Source organism: Rhinatrema bivittatum, chromosome 3 (genome assembly GCF_901001135.1).
Source record: "Rhinatrema bivittatum chromosome 3, aRhiBiv1.1, whole genome shotgun sequence".
Classification (NCBI taxonomy): Eukaryota; Metazoa; Chordata; class Amphibia; order Gymnophiona; family Rhinatrematidae; genus Rhinatrema; species Rhinatrema bivittatum.
The window spans coordinates 73661702-73689511 of NC_042617.1; the positions used below are offsets into that span (position 1 = coordinate 73661702).

Consider the following 27810-nt stretch of genomic DNA (forward strand, 5'->3'; position numbering starts at 1 on the left):
TATTTAATCATATTTTCTCAAGGTCACAGTGGCTGGTGAATAGGGAAATAAAACCTCTCTAAGTTTCATAACTTTATGTTGGTGGATCAGGATTGTTGTGTTTAACAGAGATTGGAGTGTGTGTGTGGGGAGGGTGGGGTTGACTGGAAGATGGTTTGAGACTTTTTTTTTAAATCACAAAGATCACAGAAAGTTGTTGTTGGGACCTCTTCTTCAAGTCCTTGGCCTTTGGTGGGAGGAGCTCCACGGGGCTCACCACTGTCACTTGTCCTGTCTAATGCGCACCTTTGCTGCCTGGGTTCCATTATCAAGACTTTGAGGGTGAGGGTATACGTTTACGTGGATAACATCCAGATCCTGATCCCCCAAAGGCAGTCTTGGGAGGAAGAGACTTTGGAGCTTTTATGAAGATGCGTGAAAGCAGTGTAGGACTGGGCTACTGAATATCACTTAAAATTAAATCAAAAGCTGAGATTTTATGGGTTGGTGCAGAATCTTGGCCAGACATTCTGTATGAACTGGTAGCAAAGGTCAAAGGTTTGGGGGTGATGAGTCATTCTGCCCTCCCTTTTGAAAGGCAAATAGAGCATGTTGTCAGGAAGGTGTTGGAAAAATTGCACCTAGTAAGACAGCTTCAGCCTCTGTTGCCATCATCGGATTTGAGAGTGGTTATGCAGTCAGTTGTTTTGAGCCCATCTCGATTACTGTAGCTCTCTCTGTCTGGGGCTCCTTCCTAAGTTACAGGCCGATACAGTACAGTGCACTCCGTCGGAGCGCACTGTTAGCCTGCAATTGGACATGCGTTTTCCCTTACCCCTTATTCAGTAAGGGGAGGATAATGAGCGTCCAACCCGCGGCACCTAATAGCGCCCTCAACATGCAATTGCATGTTGAGGGTGCTATTAGGTATGCGCGCGGGATACAGAAAGTAAAATGTGCAGCCAAATTTCTTCCGGCACCGGGAAAGTGCACAGAAAAGCAGTAAAAACTGCTTTTCTGTGCACACTCCGACTTAATGTCATGGCGATATTAAGTCGGAGGTCCCGAAGAGTAAAATAAAATAATTAAAAAAAAAAGTTGAATTCGGCCCGCGGCTGTCGGGCCGAAAACTGGACGCTCAATTTTGCCGGCGTCCAGTTTCTGAGCCCGTGGCTGTCAGCGGGCTTGAGAACCGACGCCGGCAAAATTGAGCATTGGCTGTCAAACCCACTGACAGCCACCGCTCCTGCCCGAAAAGAGGCGCTAGGGACGCGCTAGTGTCCCTAGCGCCTCTTTTTACCGCCGGGCCTAATTTAAATACATTAACTTACTGTATCGCGTGCACAGGAGAGTGTCCTGTGCGCGCACCGGGAGAGTGGGTGCTCGCCCGCTCTCCCGTGTTTTTTACTGTATCGGCCCGTTAATCAGTAAGTTTCAGATTGTGCAGAACTCTGCAGCAAGGGTCCTTGCAGGAAAGAGTCAGTGGGAGAAAGCTTGCTTATTGCCCTTCATCGGCTTCCGGTTCAGTTTTTAATACATTTTAAGCGGTTAATTCTGACTTTCAAAGCTGGTGGACCCCTTTTATCTGGCCTGTAAGTTGGGACCACTGTGATCTCTTTAAGCTTTGTGCGGGTGCACACACACACAGGTCATGAATTCCATGCACACAGCAAACCATAGCGCGCACAAGAAATCTCAGTGTTATTTGCATTATACTGGCTCAAAGTGCACAAATTTGAACTTGGCTTATAAAAAGTTTCACACACAGAAAATGTTTGCATATGCAGTGTCTCAAAAATTAGAGGGAACATTGGTTGGCATGGTATATCCCAGCAAGACCTTTTGCGTTCTAAGTGAGAGAAATGACAGATTATCCCTTCTGTTTAGGATATTCGGGGCTCTACAGTACAGCTCGGTCATTTGATTGTATGGCTCCATTTTTGTGGAATCAACCACCCTTTAATATTAAGGGAGCTGAGGATTATCTGCTATTTTGCAGGGTCTTGAAATCGTGTTTTTTAAACTATTTTTTGAATGACAGATGTGTTTGGGAGTAGAGCTTTTTGAGGTTGGTCTGGGGAGAATTGTTTTGGGTGCTGGAGTACAGGTTGGGGTGTAGCTGGGTTGGTTGGTGGGAGTGATATTTTTTTAAATCTGTTTTAGTTTTGGATCACGTTAGTTTTGTTTTAGTGATTTGGTGTAGGATTTCTGTTGTCGAAATGTTTTATTTTATGTTGTGTATTATCATGCAAAAAAGTTTAATTGTGTTCGAACTGCTGTGATGCGGTCTGCTTTGTTCAAGTCTTTTCTTGTAAAACTTGGAACCTAATTGCTGAAATTAAATTAACTACTCAGAGGTGGATATTCAGCATCATTTAGCTGGATATATTTAGGGGCGCAGCCACACCATTGAATATCCTGGCTGAGTTAGCGCGATGTGTTTATCCAGCTAGCTATCTCAGCCAGATAATGGCTAAATATCTACTTCACAGTAATATTTAGTATATGAACAGCACCAGTTTCATGTTGTGTAGATCTTCTGGCTTTAAGCAGATATCTGGCTCTGCATAGCACCTAAGTGGCAGCCAATCCCTGGAGCAGTGCCTGGTTTATTTGACTGCTTTGTAATCCAGATAAAAATTCTGGTCACAAATATTGTCTGGAGTGCCAGGTCCAAATGTGAACGATGTACACTGTTTTTGTAAGTGTGTTGTCTAATAGGTACTATTGTAAAAGACCCTTTTTTTTTTTTAATTACAGCTACCCTGAAAAGTAAACAAGATGAACTTAACAAAAAAGCTCTTCAGACTTTGGAGAGGTAAGAAATGTCTCTGCTAAAGGCTTCAGTTGACTGCAAAATCTGGTTTGCAGCTGCTGAGCAGTGAGAGTCTCTCAGGGAGGATTCCACTTCCTAAATATTTGGAGTCCTGAACTTGATAAAAGAAGTCAAATATTCTAGAACTGGTGTACTGAAGACAGTGCAGACTTGCATTCTGCCTTCTGCTTTTCCGTTCTAGTGATCTGGCATTTCGCTTTTAACAGACATTGAACTCTTTTCTTTCAGAGATGGAGGGGTGGGGATTATGCATTTTCTAGAACTCCATTTGCAGAAATGCGATAACAGAAAGCACTACGAAGACAATTTTTTCCAAGCCATTTACCCAGCTCAAATGGTTTAGCTGAAAATTGCCATCCTCTCTGCCCAGCTAAAAGATTGCACTGGCTGTGCACTTGTAGCCAGGCTAAAAAGCAGTGGCATAGCCACAGGTGGGCCTGGGTGGGCCATGGCCCGCTCACGTTGGGCTCAGGCCCACCCATCCAGGGTTGTCTGACACTGGAGCAGCAAGGCCAGCCAAGGATCCCATCCCCACAACAGGGAAGAAGAAGAAGGCTGGAGCAGCAAAGCCATCATGGGATCCCATCCCCTCGATGGCGAAGAAGAGGACTGGAGCTGCAAGGTCATCATAGGATCCTATCCCCGCGACAGCGGAAGTAGGAGTTTGGCTTTGCCAAATGAAAAGGCTCCATGTGTGTGAGGTGGGGGAGGGGGGTGAGAATGTGAGCCTGGGGTAGTGTGTGTGAGTAGGGGGGATGAGAATGGGAGCCTGGTGGTGTGTGAGGGGAGGGGGTGAGGATGGGAACCTGGATGTGTGTGTTGGGGGGGTGAGACTGGGAGCCTGGGTACATGTGTGGATTAGAATGGGAGCCTGGGGTTGTGTGTGTGTTTTGGGGGGAGAGAATGGGAGCCTGGGTGTGTATGTATGTGAGTGAGACTGGGAACCTAAGTGTGGATCTGACTGTGGTGAGTATGAGAGCTGGGGAGTGAGCGAGAGCTTGTGTTTGTGGTAGAGCATGTGAGAGTTTGTGGGGGGCATGGGTGTGTGTATGATAGAACATGTTAGAGTGAGAGCTTGTTTGTGTGTATGGTAGAGCTTATTAGAGTGAGAATTTGTGTGTGTGTAGAGAATGTGAAAGTGAGCGCTTGTGTGTGTGTGGATGTGTGTGTGCAGGGGGAGAATATATGAGAGTGAGAGCTTGGGGATGTGTGTGTTTGTAGAGAATGTGAGTGTGTGTGTGTGTGTGTGTGTAGGAGGAAGAGTATATGAGAATGATAGGTTGTGTGTGTGAGGGAGTCTGTGAGAGAAAGCATGAGCCTGTGTGTGTGTGTGTGTGTGTGTGTGTGTGTGTGTGTGTGTGTGTGAGAGAGAGGAAGGAAGGGAAGAAGTCAGTAGGAGAAGAAACAATGAGAAGAGAGACCCTAAAAAGGAATTAGGAAATGACTGACAAGGGAAAAGTGGGAAAAAAGAAACTGGGACCAATTGATTAGAAAAACATCAGACAACAAGGATAAAAACTATATATATGTATAGAGAGAGAGAGAGATTTTAGCAATTGGAATATGCCATTTTTGAGAATATACATTTCTTATATTTTTGTATTTTGCTCTTTCTTCTATATTCCACTGTTCATAAGAAAACAACTAGTAGGTCTCACCCAAAAAAATCAGTTCTGGCTACGCCACTGCTATAAAGACATTTCTCCGGACCTTTTACACGGAGGGAGGGAAACAGATCCTGTCCATTCATTTCTCAAATATATACCTGCTAGTGTGTTCCGTATTTTTGTTCAGCACCCTAAAGCCACAGCAGCACACACAGACTGTCTAGCAGCAAATGGTATTTATTTATGTATTTATTTGATTTATATTCCGCTTTTGAGTCACTTCAAAGCAGATTACATTCAGGTGCTGTAGGTATAAGGTAAAAAGTAGACTAGAAGGAAAGATTGAGCTAAGTGCTACATTAAAAAGCCGAAAAGAGGGTTATGCTATGAAACATTTCAGGGGCCTCCTATGGAGTTTTAAACATTAGAAAAACAGGCGAGAGCTGCTGTGAGATGGAAACTGACTTTAGTGAAGTGGAGAAATACAGGAGATGGTAATATCTCACAGGATAGTGCGAGGGATTCTCTACATCTACAAGGGCAAGGACTGAGCCTGTTGCCTGAGACTGAAGGTGAGTGGGCGCAGTAAGGTAAATAACCTTAAAAGTAAGTATTAAGAACTTGAACTTGATCCTTTGCTTGATGACAAGGCACCACTAAAATTGTTTTTATCTGGAGATAAAGTGCAGAAAAGGAGAAGCTGTAAAGGTACTGGCATAGCAAAGAAGGATTTGCAAAGGTGTAATAGATGATGATATCAACTGGACATGCACCAGCGTCTCTCCAATTGCATAGCAATTGTTATGACACAGACCTACAGGCATCGAAAGACCTACATTCCTGGTGCCAATGTATGTTCTCTCCCTGACCTCAAGCCAAGAAGAGGAAGTAGCCAAGAACAGCTTGGGGTTTATTTGTACAGTGGCAGGTGGTGACCAGAACATGCACCAAACACACAATGCATGTTCTGGTCACTTGTGGAAAAAGTTGTAGATCAGAGAACAGTAATAAAGAACCCTTTAATATTTAGCAGACTGTAAGCAAGCTATAGAAATGTTGCCAAGTTGTGAGTAAGCAGAAGAGTCCCTAAAGCAGGGCATAGGATGAACATAAGAACAGGCCATACTGGGTCAGACCAAGGGTCCATCAAGCCCAGAATCCTATTTCCAACAGTGGCCAATCCAGGCCATAAGAACCTGGCAAGTACTCAAACATTAAATAGATCTCAAGCTACTAATGCCAGCAGCAAGCAGTGGCTATTCCCTGTTGAATAGCAGCAGTTTATGGACTTCTCCTCCAGGAGCTTATCCAAACCTTTTTTAAACCCAGCTACACCAATTGCCTTGACCACATCCATTGGACGCCTGGGGTTTTCGGCTGCTTTAATGGTGTGTGTGGGTGGGGGGGGGAGGAGTTACTCAGGGCCGGCCATTGGTCCTTTTAAGTGATGGCAGCCCCACATTCCCAGGGCTGCTACTGCGCACTGTAAGGGATCATTTACTACTCAGTACCGCAGGAGTCACAAAGTGGCAGGTTCTCTTACAACAGCTTTGTGACTCCCGCAGTATCTTTCCCTTGGCGGGGGGGGGGGGGGGGGGGGGGGGGAGGGGAATATCGCAGCTTCCTGAATGAACCCGTAAGTTTGTACCTGAGGCAATGAAAATTGATGTGACCTTCCTAAATTCACAAGGAGCATCAGTGAATTTGAACCCTGGCTTCCCTGGTTTGCAGGTCACTGCTCAAACCATTAGGCTCCGCTTCCACCCCAATGTGAGAGGGTGGGGAGGCAGGGTCATTGGTGACTGAGAATCGACAAAATGGATTAGCGAGTTGATTTAGTTTGACTGGATGGATTCTGCATTGCTGCCTGCCAGCCCAATAAATTATTTCGTTTGGGGCCGATACAGAAAAACCCGCGGGAGAGCCGGCAAGCGCCCACTCAGGCCACTCTCCTGGGTGCGTGATTCTGAAAAAAAAAAAATGTAAATGAGGGCCCGTGGTAAAAGGAGGTGCTAGGGACACTAGTGCGTCCCTAGTGCCTCCTTTTTGACAGAAGTGACGGCTGTCAGCGGGTTTGACAGCCGACGCTCAGTTTTACTGTCGTCGGTTCTCGAACCCGCTGACAGCCATGGGTTCGGAAAATGGATGCCGGCTAAATTGAGCGTCCCTCTTCCAACCAGTGGGCCGCGACTGATTTTTAATTTTTTTTGCGGCCTCTGACAATATTGCTATGATGTTAAGTCGAAGGGTGCCAGCCTTTGGGCAGGCGTTAATTTCTGAAAGTAAAATGTGCGGCTTCACTGCACATTTTGCTTTCTGTATCGTGTGGGAATGACTAATAGGCCCATCAAAATGCATTTGCATGTTGCGGGCGCTATTAGTTTCGGGAGGGTTTGCCGCATGTTTTCAACGTGCTATTACCCCTTACTGTATAAGGGGTAAAAATAGCGCGTCAAAAACGCGTGGCCAAATGCGGACTAAGAGGGCGCTCCGCCGGAGCGCACTTTACTGTATCGGCTTCTACTGGCATATTCTGCTTAAACAGTCTGCATCTTTTTTTAACTCAAATCTTTAAATTTCCCTGGCACTGAAACTGCATACAGATATTCTGGGTTTTTTGTTTTGTTTTATTTTGTTTTGTTTTGTTTTCAGTGAGTTGCCTCTCTGAATCTCTTTATTGTACTAGGACTGAGATACAAGATTAGTCATCCCAGAAGGCTGCCAGGCCCAGAGCAGTGCGAACCTTTGTCAGGCTCAGGGAGAACCTTTTTATGTAGAAATGATCAAATTCCCTTTTTTTTTTTAATCGTATGTTTATAAGACAGAAGGAGAGAAGAGTACTCTTGACTATTGAAGGAAGAGAGATTGTAGCTTTGTATAGTGCCTTCATATAAAGGCTCATAAGCTGAAGCAGCCAATAAGCATGAGCTTCAGAATTCAGCAAAAGAGGAGGAGGAGAGAAGTGCATCCCCTTCCCTAAAGAGGTTACCTACCCTGCTTACGATTGTAGAGCAAGTAACTGACAAGGTAGGGCAATTCTCAAGGGCATTTACCCGGGAGTGAAAATTGCGCTCCTTAGAAAGATGACAGCAGGAAAAGACCATACGGCCTATGTAATCTGTGCGTCACCGCCAAGCGCTCAGCTCTGCAGACCTTGAAATGCAGCTAAAGGAATGTGCGCTTTTATCCAGGGGGAGAAATAGTATGTCTTGTGGGCGTGTTTAGGCTGGGGGAGGAAAAGGGAATGTGTGAACCATTTTTAGCCCTCTGCCACTGTCAGGGCAAAAGATGATGGTGGACTGTGAACTGGGGGGGGGTCTGCCTGGTGGGAAGCTGGTGCCCTGTATATAGAAGCACAGACAGGCCGATGTAAGATTGGCACGCATTAAACGGACGCTCATCATGGAGCGCCCTCTCTCTTAACATGAGCCGATCCACCAAATCCCGAGCGCCCGATCTGATATTTAAATGGCCTACCACAGTAGAAAGGAGGTGCTAGGGAAAAGTTTGCATCCCTAGCTCCTCCTTGGCATTGGGCACCCGGGAAAGGTGGCTGTCAGCGGGTTAGGAAAACGGGCGCTCAATTTTACGAGCGTCCGTTTTCCTAACCTTTGCACAGCCACGGGTTAGGAAAATAGACGCTCGTTAACTGAACGTCATTTTCCTAACCCGACCGCCGGCGACACTTTTTTTTTTTAATTACTTTTTTCTTCTGTTATTTTTTAGGTTCCTCCTATTTAATATCGCCACGATGTGTGTGTTTTGGATGCGTTAATCCCCTTCTAGCAGGAGGGGTTTTGGGCATGTATCCAAGCCCCGGTAAAGTCATGCGCTCAGCCAAGCGCACTGTATCGCATCGGCCTGAGAGTGGCTTAAACTGAGACAACCTCAGATTGCTGTTAGCCTGGGACATGGCCCCGCCCCCATGAGGGGGGGTGGTGGAAAAGGGGCTGCTGGGAAAGCTCTAGTGTTCCGGCAGTCGGATGGCTGAGGGTTGCATTTTGGCAGCGGTGAGGTGGAGCTCCAGTGCCTCTGGTTATACTCTGAATTTGTACTGGAGTACCGGTAAAGTTATCTGGTATATGATGGGCCCAGTAACTTTTAGTGTGGCACTAAAATGTGGCTTGCAAACACCTCTGGGCTGACACATTCTGTGGGCCTGGCTCTTGGCCTGGTAGCTGTTGGATTCTGACAGTACACGGCTTTCCGTACAAACCTGCTGAAATAGGCTGACCCCCATAGTACAGTGCAATATAATGCATCCTATCTTTGCCTAGGCAAGGAGGAGAGGGAAAGTCTACGTACCCCTGGCTGTGAGGATGCTGAATGATTCAGACTTTGAGGAGGCTTACCTTCTGCACTTTGGCCTGCAAGGGGATCTGAATTGTCCAGGACTGTAAACCCCTCCCCCCCCAAAAAAAAACAAAACAAAACCCACACACCCGAGGAAACCCAGTGAGACAGTTTATTGCTGTAAATCAAAACTGAAAAAATGGGAATAATGGATTCCCTTGCAAGCTGCTCCCGGGTTCAGTCTGGAGATGAGTTTTGTAACATTGAGATAATTAACAGAGAAAGTCATGACTATTTTATTTGTGCAAGTTGAAGAAGCTTGGATCGTTGCTAGAATTACATAATTCCAGAAATGGCTTGGTCAGGAGTAATTAACTAAAATCCTTCTTTCTCATAGTCCAATATCAAGTTATGCAACAAGAACTCAATTCCCAGAGGTTGACAGAATGGTGTTTTTATAAAAGGGTGAAGCTTAAAGTCAAATTTTAACGTCAGTGACTCAGTCAGTGACTCAGTCAGCAAAATTGAAATCCCACAAGCTGGTGCACAGCACAAGAGCCCCTTATGTTATGTCAGATCTTGTGAGTTACTGTGCTTAGAAGTGTATGGCACTAGAATTTAATGCCGTACTAGAAGTCAACAAAGACAAAATGCTTGTTTAAGATCTCACTTGTCATTCCGGTTGTCACTGTAATGTATCGCTGCTTTCTCAGCTCCTACACAGGTTCTCTCTGTTTTCCACATAGTGGACACTCTTAGGGGCAAATATTAAAGCGTTGCATGCGTTAAAAGGCTCGAATACGCGAGCATCTGGACCAGGTGTGAGTGACGTGTATTTAAATGCGGTAATCGCACGCAGAGATGCGCATGCTCGAGCCAAAAAAAAAAAAAAGAGCAGGGCATGGGCGTTGCAAGGCGGGGCCAGCAGTTATGCGTGTAAAACTGGAGGCCACAGCACGCGGCGGGCTGATAGCCACGTATGTTTGCTTCTGCTCCTGAGGAGATGTAAGTAGGGTTGCCAACTGGCTCCAGATTTTCAGGACAGGTTGATCCAGTGCTGGTTTTACTCCCCTGCATGCAGGGTACTTACTTTTCTTAGGGAATGCAATAGGGAAATCAGAATAAGTCCCAGCATGCAATGGGGTAAAACCAGGACTGGATCAACCTGTCCTGAAAACCTGGGTGAGAGGTCTGGGTCAGCTGGGGGGAGTACAAGCTGAAAAACCAGAGGGGTCTGGATGACCTCTAGATGGTCTGGGATAACTGGTGAACTAATGGGTAAAACTGGGAATGTCCTTCACATGAGTATCTTTTTTTTTTTTTTAAATCCTCTTCCTGCATTGTTAAAGCCAACAGTAATGATGGCAGAAAAGGACTAAATGGCCCATTCAGTCTGCCCAACAAGCTTATGGTCGACCATGCGGGGTACCCCCATGTTTCTGTTAAGGATAGCAACAGCTGCTCTGTGCTGTTATCCACAAGCCTTATGATAACCCATAAAAAAATTGACTGCTAGCAGTAGTTTTACTGGGTGATGAGCCTTCTTGAAAACCCAGGCAGTGCTGCTTGATGTGCTATGCTTATGGATTTGGCTGTAGAAGCAGTCCTATACTTTTTCCTTTGTCTGCATATCAGTACCCCAAACTGTAAATGTCAGGGCCCGTGTTAGTTGTCCTCTGAATCTAATTCCTCTTCTCCTCCCTCCCCACCCATCAAACAGAAAGCGATGTTGCAGTTGCGGCAAAAGCATCAAGGCTTATTGGCTAAGGGTAGTAATCCCATGCCTTCTGTTAAAAGTAGTAATTGCTGCTCCGTGCAGGTTACGCCCCATGCTTATCAATTCCCCAGACTGTAAAAAGCCAGGGGCCCTCATTGTTTGCTGTCTGAATCCAAGTCCCCTTTTTTCACCCCTTGCCGTTGAAGCAGAGAGCTTCACCCTTAACCAGTAAGCATCGAGGCTTACTGGTTAAGGGTAATAACTGCCACACCAGCAAGTTACCCCCATGCACCCTATTCCTCATTCCATCCTCTAGCCTTTAGGGATCCACAGTGTTTATATCCCATGCCCCTTTGAACTCTTTGAATGTTTTCATCTGTACCACCTCTTCCGGAAGGGGCATTCTAGGCATCTCTCCATCCTTTCTAAGATACTGATCGCTGCACTCCAGGTGAGGCCTCACCAAGGACCTGTACGAGGGGATTATCACCTCCCTTTTTCTTACTGGTTGTTTCTCTCTCTATGCAGCCCATAGAGAGAGGAAATATGTTTGCTTGAGTAACTGCTTAAAATTAGGAGCGTACGTTTTTGCAGTAGGCGTATTTTAGATTGTACGTGCGCGAATGGGCACATGATTTAAAATCCCAGCGTATGTTTGCTCGAGAGCCCATGTGCACATGTCTGGGTGCTTGTTTGAAAGATGCCATCTTTAGTGTTCAGGATAGGTCTTTCCTCAGGTTTTCAGTGCAGTATTTATATTGTTTGTGCAATATATTGTTTTTTGACTTAGCTCTAGCAAATGACAACATTAAAAAAAACAAACCCCAGTATGTGTAGTCATTTTGATTTTTGTGTTTTTACTTTTTTTTTTTTTTTTTAAATAGAGCACATCACATGTCTCCAGATGACACCCAGATCATTCTGTATGTCTCCCTGCAACTGGCGCTTGTCAGACAGGTAAGTCCTAGTAATTAGGCCAACACTGCGTACTCACTTTGCACTCAAATTGAGGGCTGTGTATTAGTCCTTTTCAGGTCCCTCGTGTTGTGGATCTGTTTATGCTGTAACCATACATCTCTTCTACACAGAGCCCTCCCTGCTCTGCAAGTCCTAGGGGACTAGGATTACTTGGCAGTGAACGTTGCTTCGTATTTTCTCCCCAGAAACGAGAAGCGCGTATAAATCGTGTGATGTTTTGTGGGTCTGTGTTTTGTTAGTCCTTACTGTTAGCTTTGGAAAACTCCTGTTTTCTTGCGCTGAATTTCAGTGCTTTCCCTTGGTTTTCTCTCCCCCATCTGCTTTTAGAGACCAGTAGTCAAAACCTGTTCTTCCTTCCTGCTAATTAGGTAAACTGTTAGTGCCCAGGGTAGACTAATTAGTTCAAGCAAGCATGCTCATAATGTGAATAATCCATTTGCAGTCAACACAACACATTTTATATACAGGATACTGTAGAACAGATCTGTAAATTAGACTTATTTTAATTGGCTTTAAGTACACTTAAGTACTGGGGTACTTGCACAATACCTAGATGTGCCTAGTATTGATTTAAGATGTGGTAACTCCTTTATAATGTACTTATAGGAACTGAAGAGATTATCACTGAGCTTTCATCTCTGGACGCCCCCAGAGCCAAATGTTAATAAGCCTCTGTAATCCCTGTACATAAACATTTAACTCCTTGGTAACTCAGATTACAAATTAGAACTGTTTTGTGTAAAGCAGATAGCAAGGAAATTGGTTTAGACTTAAATTACATCGGTTCCACCGGAATTACCTATGTGATTCCAGTATGTTTGGGCCTATGGCGCTCTTCAAGGTTGCTGCAGCAGAGATATGCAGAATAAAGCAATAGGACTGGCTTTTTCTGTAGACCGAGCTGCTATTCAGCAACTCTTAAGCCTCTGTTGCTCTTATCTGGCTGTAAACAATGTCAGCCATGCTGGTGTGCTACAGTCACAGCTGTAACATTTCCAAATTTTCACTGAAGGGTTAAAAGCAAGCCTAACCCAGTGGCCCTGTGACAGTGCTAAGTACTCGCGCTCTCATGGAGGAAAACCTGGATTTGGTTACTGCATCCACTTCTTGCTCCCCGGACTGACAAGTTGGGGATAGTGCGGAGGGAGGTAGCATTCACAGCCCTGGTGGGGGGAGGGAGATATTTGGAGGAGAGCCCCCTCCTTTGCTCAACAGCAGCACCTGCTGGCTGGCTTAAGAGCGCGCGTGTGCCAGGTTTCTGACCAAGCTGAAGTCTGTGCCCCTCCGTCAGAGAACCCCCACTGCTGCTGTAATGGCTCTTAGCTAAACAGGAAGGGGTGTGCGATTAAAACTGGGGATTGATTGATTGATTTTGAACATTTCTAACCCGCACTTGTCCAGTGCTTAAGGCGGCGTACAATAAAATATTCATAAAATCTTTTAGAAAAACAGACAAACATATAAAAACATTAATTAATGCACAGCCGTGTAACAGTTCCTGACAACACAAATCCTGCAATCCTCTTTACTGGTAGGCGCCAATAAAGGCTCAGGACACCTCAGACCCCCAAATCGTAAATGACTGTGATTGGGTTATGGCACATTCTGAATGAACTCCCCGGGAAGTCAGCCAGTAGTAATACATATATTAATAGATAGGGCTCAAAGAACTAGCCACAAAGCTAAAAGAGGCAATTCCTAACTAAAACGTGCAGCACCAAATAATGCTGGGCCTACCAGATTTATCTTTGTATGCCCCCCCAAGCCAAAACCTCCCTTAGTAAACGCGCCCTATCGACAGCAGGACCTCATCATTGGAATGCACTACCTCCTGACCTCAGACAAGAACCCTGTCATTCCACTTTCAAAAAGAGACTGAGTACATGGCTGTTCAGCCAAGCCTTTATGGACACCTAATTTCTCTCTCCTGTATCTGCACCCTCCCAATTAATATTCACATTCCGACTCCTTAGCCCACCTCTCAATTTCTTCCCTTTGCTCTATTTGCTCTAACTACCATCTCCGCTGTTTCAGAGATGATACTTGAGGCCTGCTTTGCATTTCTATTATAGTTCATTATATCTTATGATATATCGAGTAGAGTTATATTATTATTTATTATGTTTTATTTTTATTTTACATTATGTTTTGAGTAGTTTTTGGACCGTTTTTCTTTTCTTTTGTTAACTGTAACCTATGTTCCTTGTACCGCCTCCGAGCGATTGTTAACTTTACACTGTAAACCGATATGATTTGTATATTTTACAGGAATGTCGGTATAGAAAAAAATAAAAATAAATAAATAAATCTTTAGGGGATATTCAGATTTCCAATGTTAGCAACCCTAGCCATGTCCCTTCCTTGTCACTTAAAATAACTGCTTGCCAAGCTGTGCAATTCATGAAGTAGTCATAAAATAGGCGTTTTCTTTCTTTTATGTCCATAGTACTGTTTTGTCTTTTTCTTGACCTTAAGGATCTAGTTTCTCTTTCTCCATCAACTTCTACTCACCTTGCTCCTTTCCAGGAACTCAGTTTCATCTCCTTTTACCTTCCTTTATTCTGTTTTCCTGCTTTTGTCACGCCTTCATTTCCAGCTCATATTTGTTCTCCGTTCTCTTCTTTTCTCCCTACCAGGCTGCTCTGTCCCTTGCTTTTGTGACCCCTGTGAGTTATGCACTGTCAGACTGGCCCCTGCTAGGCTGCTCCTGGTCCGTTCCAGCTTGAAGGATATAAATCTGAAGACGGCATCATGTCTGTCGGGTTACCCGAGACTCCCTTATTTTTACACCCATGTCAAATATGTACTTCTCTTTTTGCTGTGTATTGATAATAAGCGTTCGGTATTGCGTTATAATTACACTCTTCTTTCTAAGCATCAAACTTACCGTCTTTAAAATATCCAGAATTGTATCAGTCTGGCAGATTATCTCAGTGATTGAGTTAATAAATTACAGAATGCTGACCCCCTAGCCAAATTGTTTATGCTGAGTGTCTCAGTGGAAAGCCAGTACCTTTCAGACGAGGGCTGGCTGTGCTCTGATCTTTCCGGCTTCACGGCAGTGTGCCCTGATTCTCTGTTTCTTTATACTTTTATCAAAGTCCAAGAACAGTAGGAAGGAGATGGCTCAGCATACTTAGGGCCCTGCTTGCTGCTTTTTTTTTTAATAACGTGTTTCTTTATGTACTTCACTTTAGATGGATAAGGTGAGAAGGAATCTTTTAAAATAAATAAAGTTTGCTAATGAATGCTGAAAGGGTGTATTGTATGTTCTTGCATTACCCTTCAAGCAACCTTCCCCCTCCATAATTAAAAAATGTATTTTATTGAGCTGTGTCATATATCAGTGTATGTAGGTGAGCTCATTAATATCAAAGTTGTACTGATTCATGCGAGGTATAGTTATGTTTTTGTCAAGAGTATTGGGAAGACTAACATGCCTGTTGATGTCCTGGCCCCCTGCCCCCATGTTCATAAAGGACTGTCTGTAGCATTATTGCCCCCTAGCTCCTCCCCCCCTCTTGGTGAAAAGGCCCATTGCAACTTGATGACTTCCCTTCCCCTGGCAGGTGCTCTTACCAAGAGCTGAGAGGGGGATTCATGCCTCAATGTGCCTCTTCCTCCAAGGCCCTCCCCAGAAAGCTAAGTAGGGATTCCATGCCCTGATGCCCCCCCAGGTCCCTTCCCACCCTGCAGATCTCCTGCAGGTTGCTCACCCTGGCCTACTTCCATCTGATGGCAAAGAAAGGGTCTTGGGAGCAGGATAGATCGCCACTGTCTCCTATCCCATTGCTCCGAAGGTGACAATGGCACTGGCTGACCTGACACTCTCTCCTTTTCCTGCACACATGCAGGGCTCCAAGCCCCTTCTCAGTTCTTGGGGAGGGGGGCACCTGTGGGGCAATATTGGACATGGAGACCCTTCTCAGCTCCAGAGGTGGCTTTGGGAGAGGCTTATTGGGCCACTGCATGCCCTTTATTCACTGCAGGGGGGGTGGGGGGGAGCATCAGGCTTTGGAGGGTGTCCTGGGAGCCATTGGGCTGGAATTAGCAGCTGCAGAAAGGCAGATGCATTACTGCTGCCATTTATCAGCACCAGTAAAATCACTTTTAATGCACCTTTTAATGTGCTTTAGTAAATAGGTCCCACTAGATTATCATTAAAACTCAACTCCTTACCTTTTTTAATAAGCATAAAAAATAAGTAAGATTTGTTTCTTAAACAGCTGGATGGTGGTCTACAGGTATTGTAACTGTCCCGTAAAGCTGTACTGAAGTTAAACTGCTGCTTTAACTGTTAGTTTCTCCTTTTAATGGATTTTGAATATATTTTTTATACCTAGTGGTTCTGAATAAGTAGGGAAAGGCATTTCTTTGTGAAGTTCTCCAGGTTAACAACCTGGCATTTTCTGTTAGCTGAACAGCCTAGTCATTGCATAACAGGGTTATTTGTCTGACATGCTTATTATAATAGGCTTCAAATGAAAGATTGAATAGGCAGAAATATTGGGCCACCACTATTGCTTTTTTTTGCATGCTAATCACCGTTCCCTACTCCATATCCCACCCCTCCAAATTGGCAAACCTGACTGGTCAGTGATTTGTGAATAATTTGCAGACCACTCAAGTCCCCTGTATAGGTGGAGATTTTCTGTCTAGATTTGGCAGAGGTTTAGGATGCATTCTTTAAACCTTAGCAGGATTTTTCATTGCTTAGTCATTACAGCATGCATAATCGTACACATGCTTCTCGAGAAATGTTTGGTAGGAATGTATTTCATGAAGGATGAATCAGCTGATGGCCTCGCTCTCTTGTAAGCCCCAGTAGAATTTACGATGCAGTAGAAATGGGGATTGCTGCTAAGCTCAGCATTGGCAGGGAATATGAGCTGGCAGCCCACCTACTGCTCTGGAGTCAAACAACACCATCTGGGTTGCAAACATCCATGCTCTTATGTTACATATCTCCTTAATTTAATAAGCCATGGCATCTGTCAATAGATACTTGTATCCTGTCCCTTTGAAAACTATACGGTGCCTGCTGCCAGGTTTTTCTCCCATATTGTTCTGGAAGCTTACCCTCTCTCTTCTATCCGCAGGTTGAATAATATTACACTTTTAGTACACAGTAGAACTTAAAAGCAGTATTAAATGATAATTATGTTGCACATATTTTCGTTGGAATAAAATGAAACACACACCCAGCGAACATTTGTTTATGTACACCAAACAACAATATAAATAAATGCATTTCTTATTTTCAGTTTCCTTTACCCTAAACAATGTATCTAGTACATACAGAACCGAACTAATATCCTAAACTCCCACCCTCTCTCCCGATCCATCCCCGTTTACAAGTAATCTTCACTGGCACCATCACACAGCCTTTACAGAGAACATGTAAATTCGTAAATCTGGTTTGATCAGATTAAACATGACATAGCACCAACATATGTTGTTTTACATTCCCCATTCAATAACCTAAACTGAAGTCCCATGAACCCTTAAATCTTACTTCTGCCTCTCCTCCCTTCAATAGGGTGGATGAGAGTGAAGAACCTTGAGGGACTCCTTGGGTGAGGGCGTAGTGAGTGGATTCAGCATTGCCTATTTTGACTGAGAATTGTCTATTAGAAAGATAGGATTTGAACCACTGGAGGGCTGAACCTGAGAGGCCTATGTCAGATAGGCAGGAGAGAAGGTGTTTGTGACTTATTGTATCAAACACAGAGGAAATGTCAAGGAGGGCGAGGATGTAGCAGTGATCTTGGTCCATACCTCTGATGATGTGGTCAGTGAGCGTGAGTAAGAGGGTTTCAGTATTAAGATGCTTGCGAAAGCCGAATTATGAGGGGTGAAGTATGTTGTTATCTTCGAGGTAGTCTGTTAGTTGGGAGTTGACTAACTTTTCCATGATTTTAGAGATAAAAGGAAGGTTTGAGATGGGACGGAAGTTGGCTGGGTCATTGGGATCTAACGATGGTTTTTTGAGCAAGGGTTTGATCACAGCATGCTTAAGAGTGTCTGGGACTATGCCAGAGGAGAGGGAGCAGTTGATAATGTCGGATAATTGTTTGGCTATGGTATTAGGGATCGCAAGGAGGGCTTTAGTGGGGATGGTGTCTGTAGGGTGGGATGCAGGTTTGATCTTTTTGAGGATTGATTCAATTTCCTTGGAGGAGGTGAGGTCAAGGGAGTCAAGGATGGCCGAGTTTGGGCAAGGGCCAGAAGGGATGGTATGGGGGGAATCTGAGGAAAATGTTTGCTATTTTTTTATGGAAGTAGAGTGCTAGTTCTTCACATTTGCTACTTGCTTCATTGTCAGGGATGGGGGGAGGGGAGGACTTGGTGAGGTCAGCAACGTAGGAAGAAAGGGCTTTGGGGTTGTATATATATTCATGTATTTTAGCGGTGTAAAAGTCACGTTTGGCCTTGAGTGTGGAGTCTGTAGCTGTGGAGGGCAGATTTGTAGATGGATGCATTTTGAGGAGTGGGGTCTTTACGCCAGGATCGCTCTTTGTCTGAGTTTATTTTTCATTTTTTTTAATTCAGCAGTGTTACCATGGTTTTAGATTTTTTGCAGAGGGGTTCGGCTCATGTCTGGTGATTGGGCATAAATTATTTGCAATGTCGAGGGTGAGGTTGCTCCACGATGTAAGAGCAGCATCAGGATTGGTGCAGTCGAGTTTGGACAAGTATTCATGATAATATCTCCTCAAATTTATAATCCATCTGACAATATGCATGAAGCAGAGCTAGGTTCCTCAATTAAACATCATAAAATGTTACATGCTTTAAAAAAGCATAAGGTGGAATAAGAGAAAGTGCCCCAGCCTAGGAATCTCCTATTCCAGAAACCATGCAGACTGTTTCCTTACCTCCACAAATTTACCCTTTGTTAGTTTGCGCATTCTTTTTCCATTCCTATTCTCCCTTCACTTATTCTACACTCCTGAGATCTCCATTTAAACCTAATTCCTTTCCCCCAACACATTCCTTTTCCAGCTAAGTCATAATCAGGCCAGACATGTGCATCTGTTAAGGAACCACTCTAGTCCTTCAGAACCATTTAACCGCAGTCAACCCCAATTCTGATCCACTCTCCTCCTCATTTATTTATTTATAGGCCACTTAAACCTAGGCCCTAAGTGACATACAATTTGACATTCATAATTCAAACAAAAATAAATACCCCTTCCCATTAGCAACCCCAGCTTAACATACATGACTATAAAATGAACATGCATTGCGTCACAGGTATAAAGTCAAAACATGCCCCCTTCAATTTTCAAATTCAGATCAGTTTAACGCCCGAATGAACCAGAAACAAAATTTGACTGTGTGTCATTAAAATCCACAAGGTCACAAAATCGCCCTCCGTCTCTGAATACCCAACTGGTTCTGTCCCTTTGTGCAAGCTATAAAATGTTCATCATTGAGGCATAGTTCTAACCCCATTTTGTAAAGATATAGATGCACAGGAAAATAAAAGTATGTCCAGAAATGCCTGATAATTTCAGGCTAATAATTGCCAGCAGAACCTGCACTAATCTTCATTGCTTAGGAAAAAAAAAAAGAAGATTGTTAATGGTCAGCTCCCTTAAGCTCTTGAAGAAAATGGACTACCAGCCAGTTCCCGTATTCTGAGTCTAAAGATGAAGGTCAAATACACCAAGCCTTTAACATCAACAGCCTTCTGCCGTTCCCACCCCTTGCACCGGCAACCACTGATTTCTTTGTCACAAGAAAGTTTTGAGAACACCAGAATTCTCCGAAGTATTGTTACTAACAGTACATCTGAAAACCACCACATGATGGAAATATGAGAAACCTCTGAAACTTGAAGACCATAGTCCCAAGGCTGCTCATCTCGAGACATTGATAAAGTATAGTTCCAATACAAGGGTGCACAATGGCATTGTTTCCATAGCTGATTAGGTATAGATAGAGAAACTGAGTAACGTCAATAACTGATATAGGCTCAGCATATTTTATGATTTTTTTTTTTTTTTTTTGCAGGAAGCAAAATCTCTTTTTTTAACTCCCCCCCCCCCCCCCCCCCCACTGGATCTCTCTCAATATTTGCAAAAACAGCCTGGCCCCCTACCGCATGTTTAGTAAAGTTGTTTTGCCTCCATAGGTGTGTTAAATAAAATTGCTTCACCTCCATAAAATACTCTGAGGCCAATATTCAAAAAAATATTGAAATGGATAACATATCTAGCTAAAGTTAGCCTGGGAAGTTATCAGGGATATTGAGCAGGATAAACGTCACACTGAATATGCCAGAATAAAGTAATCTGGGCATATGTAGCTGAATAACTTTGAAACCTAACTGACTATCTTTGAATATAGCCAGTTAGGTTTCAGTTATCCAGGAACATATACTCAGATAACTTTGCCCGTAACAGACTATATTCAAAGGGATGGTAACTTTTAAACGGGCACGCGAGTGCACATATGTGCATGTAGTCAGCACACACCCAGAGATGCGGCAGTTTTATAACATGCACGTGCATACAAGCACATATTTTAAAAGAACATAGCTGCACATGTATGTGCACCGAATTTTAAGTTTGTCTGTTGCCAGCAGCGTAAGTTGGGTTTGAGCCGTGTAAGGCAGGGAATTTTAAAACAGATGTGCATCTACACCATGACCATTTCACCAGTTTGTCCACTAGTTCGCCAAGTCAAGAGGTACGTCCTCCAGACCTCCCTGGTTCTTTAGCCTGCACTCTTCCCAGTTACCCCAGACCCCTTAAACCCCTCACGGATGCTTGGAAATACTTTTATTAAGGCTTCCATCTCCTCCATAGCAGATGTAGCATTGGACCTGGGTGCGTGCCCAGGCGTGTAGGGACTTAGGTGCACAGCTCTTTGTCCTGCCCCGGAGCGCCCATATCCCGCCCACATTCTGCCTCTTTTTTTTGGTCTGATGTGAGATATTTGCACATCAGGACTTGTGCATGCATGTGGGTGACTTTTAAAAATGTGGTGGGCTTGTACAAGTGCCAGATGCGCACCCATCTTTAGATTTTGTCGTGCCCCTGGCTTTTAAAATTCACCTTAAAAGGATATAGTCAAGTGTTGATGATAGGCGAAAAAAAAAAGGTTGTATTGCTGGCCTTTCGGCATGATCCCCACCCCTGTTAAATGCATAATGCTCTGGAAGTCCAGCCCCCCTACCAGAAAATCCCCCAAAATAAACAGTATCTGGTCTATAGACTGGAAAAAAAAAAACCTTTCCTCCCCTAACATCCCTCACTTTTTTGGCAAACTCAAGGCTTTTCAGGAGAGACAAATTTAACCGCCTCCCCTGAAACCCACTAGCCTAACCGTGAAAGAAATAATGATGATAGGATACAAAGGATGGTAGGATGTCACAATCTGCTATTTGCATCATCATATTTGCCATACATAGACAAGTCGATTCTGCTATATGTCTTGTGCCTGGGAGAGTGGCATGTATAGTCCTGTCCAGAAGAGTTCAATTCCCTCCATACATCCTTTAAATCAAATGTTTATAATGCTTTATGTTATGCTGTAAGGGAAGAAATACCAGTTGTAGGATCCAGCCTGTTCAGTCCATTATTTAAACAAAACTTCCAGTCTCCCATTAATATAAAATCTGTAGAGTTGTAACTAGCTTAAAATCTGAAATTAGTTTTCAAAGAACTCAAGCGAATCCAGGAAGAAAATAGAAAAATATATAAAAAGCTACAGTTATACAATTTCTTCCACTTAAATGAAAAAAAAGACTCATTGTCACAAATGCAAAATATGTGGCTCCCACTGGAGTCCCTAATCAGTCACCAGTATCTCGTCAACAGTCTAGCACCAATCTTTTAGTTTTCTTTATGCTGTGGCAGACTCAGTCGCTCTGGCCTTTACAAATTTACATACTTCTGGTGACGCGAAGATTCTAACTTTACCAGCATCTGTGACTTTGAGGCACGCAGAATTAATCATGGCATAAGCCAGTCCTTTGGCTTTAAGTCTGCGCTCAGCTTCCATGAAGCTTTGATGCTTTGCCGTAGCATGGGAGAGAAAACTTGAAATATTAGAAACGTGTTCTTTTCACAAACATCAGTTCTCCTATCTTTCAGGCTGCCTCCATCATGTGCCGTTTTATCATTGAAATTGTGCAGCCTGATTGTCCTCACACATGGCCATTCGTTAGGGCTGGGTGCCAGGGCCAGGGTACAATAGGTTCTATTTTAATTGTACCTCCTTTAACCGCCAGTTGTGCCGGTAGCCATTTTTCAACAAAGGAGACAGCGTCCTGCCCTTCAGCCCCCTCAAGCAGCCCAACCACACAGATGTGTTTGCATTGGCTATGATTATCTAGATTTTTTTGCCATTCATCCCTGGCTTTACACTTCCTTTCTAAAACATCGATCTTTCTCCCATATAATGTCAAGGAATCCTCCAGGTCACTTACTCAGCCCTCCACTCCTTTGATACATTTCTCCTGCTCGTGAACCAAAGATACCAGTTGTGCAACTTTATTTACAACTCTTTCCAGTTTAGTATGAATGTTTTTAGAAATTTGTTCAGTAAACTGACTTAACACTTGCCAAATTGTTTCCACTGTTTCCTCTGGAGCTTCAGGATCTCTCCACTCCTCTCCACAGAGGATGGACCTTCAGCAGGGCCTGCTTTGCCTTTGTCCGATCCAAGCAAAATCTCCAAATTTTTGCTCTTGGCGAACAAATTGGCCCTCTTTTGTGGGAACAATCGCTTAATAAGTTCTTTCGGCATCTTAATATGAGCATAAGACCAGCAAATAACTGTCTAAATATGTATTTTTAGCAGGAAGAAGCATTGTTTGCAGATCTGTCTCACGCAAATTCATCTTGCATATCCTGATAACTTGACTGGCTAGATGTGTACTGAGGACTGAGATGAAATCCCCTGTTCTAGGGCACACACATGTACACACTCCCTCCTAAAAATTCCTTTATCACACTGGCTATAATGAGAAATTGCAATCTCCCTCTTTGTTTTTCCTTCCCACCACAAAAAAAATAAATCTTCTAGGACAGTGGTTCTCAATTGGTGTGTTAGTCTCCTGATGCTCTTCCCTCCCTCTCCTCACCCCAGCGAGATGCACACAGTTCTCCCAACAAACACTGCTGCCATTCTTGCCTGTGCTATCAGCACATTCAAGGCCGAAGTGGAACGGCAGCAGTGTTTGTGGAAGCCGGCAACAGCATCATGGCCTTTTCTTCTTCCTGCCCCTGTGGCCCGGAAGAGGAAGTGATGTTTACCAGGCACTCGAGAAGAAGAAAGTGCCATGCTGCTGCTGCTGCCTCTGCAGTGGACATTTAGCTTCCAGTCGGTGCCTCTGACCAGACTCTGCATGCGATGACCGAGAGCCCAGCCATCCGCACCAAAAGCGGGCAGTGGCCACCCTAGCGGTAAAAGCCGCTTAGTACGGGCGATGTTTCAGGAAGGAGTAATGGAGGCTAAGACTGGGGGGAAATGCAGGCTCCTCTGCAAGGCTGGGCGATGTCACCCCCCCAGACTTTAAGCTTGCAAGTCCTACTAACTCTACAAACGTCTTCAGGTTTTAACAAATTCTTTCCGACAGACTGCTCTAACAGGTTCTTGTTCACAGTTTGATTGGTACAAAGTTGTTTGCATGAAACCGAAATATGGAGAATAGCAAACCAGAAATTGGATGCAGTGAGTGTGAGCAGTAAATATTGCACACGGGGAATTGAGGGTACTCACTGTACTCATGGATATTTTCCCATAGAAGCAATGGAAGAGAAGAGAGGCCAAAGAAAGAAACGTTTCTCCACTTAAAAAGCAAAATTGCAAATGAGTAAAGTTAAGAGTTTGGACCAAAGCCACTTTACAGGAGAGATGATCCTGGGGGCTTCCTTTCCCATGGCAGTGCTGGATGAAGTCTATGCTTGCAAGAGATTTCTCCAAAGCTCAGTGGGAGCTCATGTTCAATAGCCCCCGCTAGAAACCCAAAATCTATCCACTTAGTGTGTGTTTTCACATGTGTTTTAGAAACACTTTTATTTTAAGAGATAATATTTTAGTTTTGTGATTGTAAGTGACTAGTTGTTAATCACCTCCCTGGCCAATATCTCTCTCTCTCTCTCTCTCTCTCTCTCTCTCTCTCTCTCACACACACACACACACACACACACACACACGGTAACTGGTATATGTGAGAGAAAGAGAGTGGTCAGGGAGGTGACTGGTGTGTGTGTGTGAGAGAGAGAGAGAAAGATGACTGGTTTTTGAGAGACAGAAAGTGTGTGTGTGTGTGTGTGAGAAAGAGACAGACTAGTCATGAGCCCTAAGGAAAAGGAGCATGAGGAAAGAGCTTCAGCAGCCAATGCTATTTCTGATGTGTGTTATTAGCCTACAAGGGAAAGGAGTAGGAAAATTGCTGGAGAGGGTAATTTAAAGGTGGCTTTTTATCTTTCTTGATTAACTGCCATTTTAATTATTAGGTATTATGTGATGTGTCTGCTGTTTGAAATATTTTATAGGTGTTTAGAGAATTTTTAAATAATTTTGTAAGTTTTTTAATGATTGGATGTTGTTCTATTTATCAGTTGTTTTGAATCATTTATTATATTTATTATTCTAGTTTTAGAATTATTTTATATTACTTGAGAAATGTATAAATAGAAATGTGGAAACAAAAACTGAATTGAAAACAGAAAGAAGCCAGACTGAGTGTATGCAGTGCAACAATGAAAAAACAAAAACCTTAACTTGGTCACTTTATTCTGTATTTGGTGAGGGTCTGTCTGTGCCCTGCATATGTGACAAAGGTAAGGGTATTCTGCAAGCTTGTAGTTTCTGTGTATGGATCTATAAAGGCTTGGCTTGTTCTGTTTACCTAATAGGAGGTGTATTGGTGTTTAGGGCCTGGTTAAATATTTGTAGTGTTGCCTTTTCATAGGTAGGGTTATTACCATTCCAGTTTCTGTCTCCATATTTGCAATTTGTGGTCTTTCTGTACTTGGTGAAGGTCGATTCTATGTGTGTGACCGAGGTGAGGTATTTTACTAGCATGTATTGTATCAATCTTATTTGTTGTGTTTTTGCAATAGGACATGTATTGGTGGTAAATTACTGTTTTTTCACAAGGAGGGCTATTGCGCCTGGTAGGAGAGAGTTTGTTGCTGTTACTGAGATGACACCAGAAATATCTTTTTTTGTATGGTAAATTGAACGGGGAATGTCCTAGTTCTGTTCTGTAGCCATTGTTGGGGGTCAGGATGGTTCCTATTGATACAGAATATATGTTTACATTTAGCCCCATGGGGATCATGTGTTCAGTGTGTCACGCATGTGAGAACCGTCTGTCAGGTGTGTCCCGACAGAAAAAAGAATGAGAACCACTGTTCTAGGAGCTCCAATATGTTGGTTTGCATGGATATGAAATTCAGGGAGGAAAATGTCTTCTTTTTTTTTTTTTTCAGATTCCTGATGCAACAGAGCAACTTCAAAAGGCTTTGGAAATCTGCAAAGATGATATGAATTCACTTCATCTGCTGGCTCTCCTGTTTTCTTCCCAAAAATACTATCAGCATGCACTGGATATTATCAACATGGCTATAACGGAATATCCAGAGAGCTTTAGGTAAGAAGAAATACTTCGTCTGCATGATGTCTGATCATTTTTTTTGGTTAATAGACACTTGCATTTGGATTTAATTACTCACTTTTTCAATTTCATGCTCAATGAGTTACAATACAGGTGCAATAGGTATTTCCCTGTTCCAGTGGGCTTCCACTCTAAGTAGATACCTGGCGCAGTGTTCACAAAACATCAGTGGAAGAAGCGGGCATTGCCGGCTCTCGCCCTGCTGCTCTAACCACTGAACCACTCTTCCACGTTCTTCCCCTCATCTCATTTCTCCCTTGAAAGACTAGTGAGCGATGATATTTATAAATAGTCGTATTCCTTCAGCTGTGCTACAGTTTTCAATATGATGGTAACTAGAAGATTTGTTAGAGTACAAGCAATGGGGCAGATTTTAAAAGCCCTGCGCGCCGGCGCACCTATGTTGCATAGGCCGCCAGCGCGAGCAAAGCCCCGGGACGCGCGAAAGTCCCAGGGCTGTGCTTGGGGGCGTGGCATTCAGGGGCGTTCCGGGTGCGGGACAGTGGGCGTGGTGCCGGCCCGGGGGTGTTCCGGGGGCATGGCCGAGGCCTCCGAACCAGCCTCAGGCAGGCGTAACTTTCTTAACAAAGGTAGGGGGGGATTCAGTTAGGGCTGGGGGGTGGGTTAGGTAGGGGCAGGAGAGGAAAGTGGGGGGGGGGGAAAGTTCTCTCCGAGGCCGCTCTGATTTCGGAGTGGCCTTGGAGGGAACAGAGGCAGGCTGCTCTGCTCCGCACGTGCAGGTTGCACAATTGTGCACCCCCTGCGCATGCCGACCCTGGATTTTATAACATGCGCACGGCAGCGCTCGTAGATTTGTTTGCACTGGGTTGCGCGAACAAATCTACGCACGCGCATAACTTTAAAAATCTACCCCAATGTATTTTTGTATTGTAAAGGAAATTCGACAACATGGTCTCCTCCAAGATCTTTTCATTCTAAATCATGATAACTAAGGGGGAAATAATCAGTGTGTTGATACAACCTCTGCGGGTACTTTTAACTGCAATATTTGCACCAATTATTTAAGCAGAATTATGCCTAAGGAAAAATTGCACAAATGTATGCATGTCACTCCATTCTCCAACCTCTCCCTGCCTCCAGAAATGCCTCTACAATATGCAATTAAATGGACATGCATTGCTGAAATATGCACATGGGACTACCCAGATACAGGATAGACAATAATCAAGAGCTGATAAAACACTGTTTTACCCATGGAAATGCCTTTGATAATTGCTCTCTAACTATTGCTGATTAAAATGAGGTGCAGGGAGGTAAAATAACTTGACAGGGTTCCACAGTAAGATCTATTGGATCCACATTTTTATTCTATGCACTCTGTCATCCTCCTCGGATTGGTTCCTTTAAAATGATTTTCTGAATAGAGAGACATCAACTGGGTCATCTCAAGTCAGTCAAGTTGAGCGGCACTCCCTTGGGTATATAGAACTATTTGAATTTTTTCTGCATGGTATGGTGCTTTCTTCCAGGTGCAGGGTATGCTCTGCCATCATCTAGCTACCTGCTTTCCCCTAAGCCTGGTAGAGTGCTATAGTGAAAGCGTTTTGCTCTTGAAATGCTCAGAGTGGTGTTGGGTGTCACCCAAAAAAAGAACAAGAATTCTTTTGGCACACACTATGCTCTGAACTATGAAGAAAATGTCATTGGGGATATAGAATGCTGCAGTTCAATGCTAGGTAAAGAAGAATTTCAGTTAGTCAGCTTTTCAGTTTATTAAATTTAGTGCTTCTTTAAGTAGCATTTAACTTGCTATAAAGGATTGTTAACGAGATAACGGACAGGCATATGCATACCTAGATTTATGAGCAGATGGACTGCTTGGCACACACTGGTGTTAGGGATGGGATAGCTGTCAATGTCACGATTCATGTGCTGATTTTTTTTTTTTTAAGGACCTGATTGCCCCTGGTCTGCCTCCAGACATTTTAAAAGATTTGCTGAATTTTTTTTCATACAGAGAGCATTGTGACAATAACAAAAATGAGCATGTCTGTTTCCAGGACTAAACTTTAAAGATCAGCTGTTCAGTCATTCATGTAGGTGAGCAGAGCAACTAATATGCCTCCGAGTTTATGGATGCTGAGCACTCAGATAACACATTTTACAAGTGTCCAGTCTAAGAGCCAACTAAGTGCCACCGTATAATGAATGATAAATAGTTGTTGAATGTAAGCTGTTAACATTTCTGTTCTTCCAACATGGTGGTTTTAAAATGAGCCAGAGGTGAAAATGAGAAATCTGTAACAGGTCAAAGTTACATTGCATTTGTTGAAACAAAGCATAAACCTGTCTGTCTTCACCTAAGACTACAAAAGTATCTTCTGTGTGACCCCCCCCTTGGAGAAGTTAACAAATAGCTTATCTCAGAGCTGAAGTTCAGATTTCCAGCCCATCACATTGAATGATTTAACCCAGTGTGGGAAGTTATTCCTTGTCAAAGATTCGGCTGGTGGTCCAAAATAGCTAGACCTTTTTCAAAGAATGGCTACAGTTTGAGCAAGCAGTGTTGAAAATTATCTGTCTGACTAATTCAGTAATGATGCGATGACCAAGAATGCTAGTCACATCACTAGGTTACTCCATGTTCATCCACGGTGAGCGCTGTTCTGCAGTCCTCCTGAAAGAAAGGTCTTCCAAAAAATAGGAACCATTATACAAAATGAGTAGCCACCTGGTATCGCCAGGTCTTGGGGCTCAAGCACTGATATAGTCATATACTGCAGATCTTTGGTGGGGA

At 43.7% G+C, this 27810-nt stretch overlaps 1 protein-coding gene across 2 annotated transcripts in view; it reads left to right on the top strand.

The window, feature by feature from the left end:
* Positions 1-27810, top strand: part of TTC7A (tetratricopeptide repeat domain 7A) — a 523501-nt gene that overhangs the window by 241097 nt on the left and 254594 nt on the right. For both annotated transcript variants that reach the window (XM_029593372.1, XM_029593373.1), the window contains 3 exons: positions 2740-2797; positions 11317-11389; positions 24868-25028. In XM_029593372.1, the coding sequence (XP_029449232.1) occupies positions 2740-2797; positions 11317-11389; positions 24868-25028 (292 nt within the window). The remainder of the gene's footprint in view (positions 1-2739; positions 2798-11316; positions 11390-24867; positions 25029-27810) is intronic.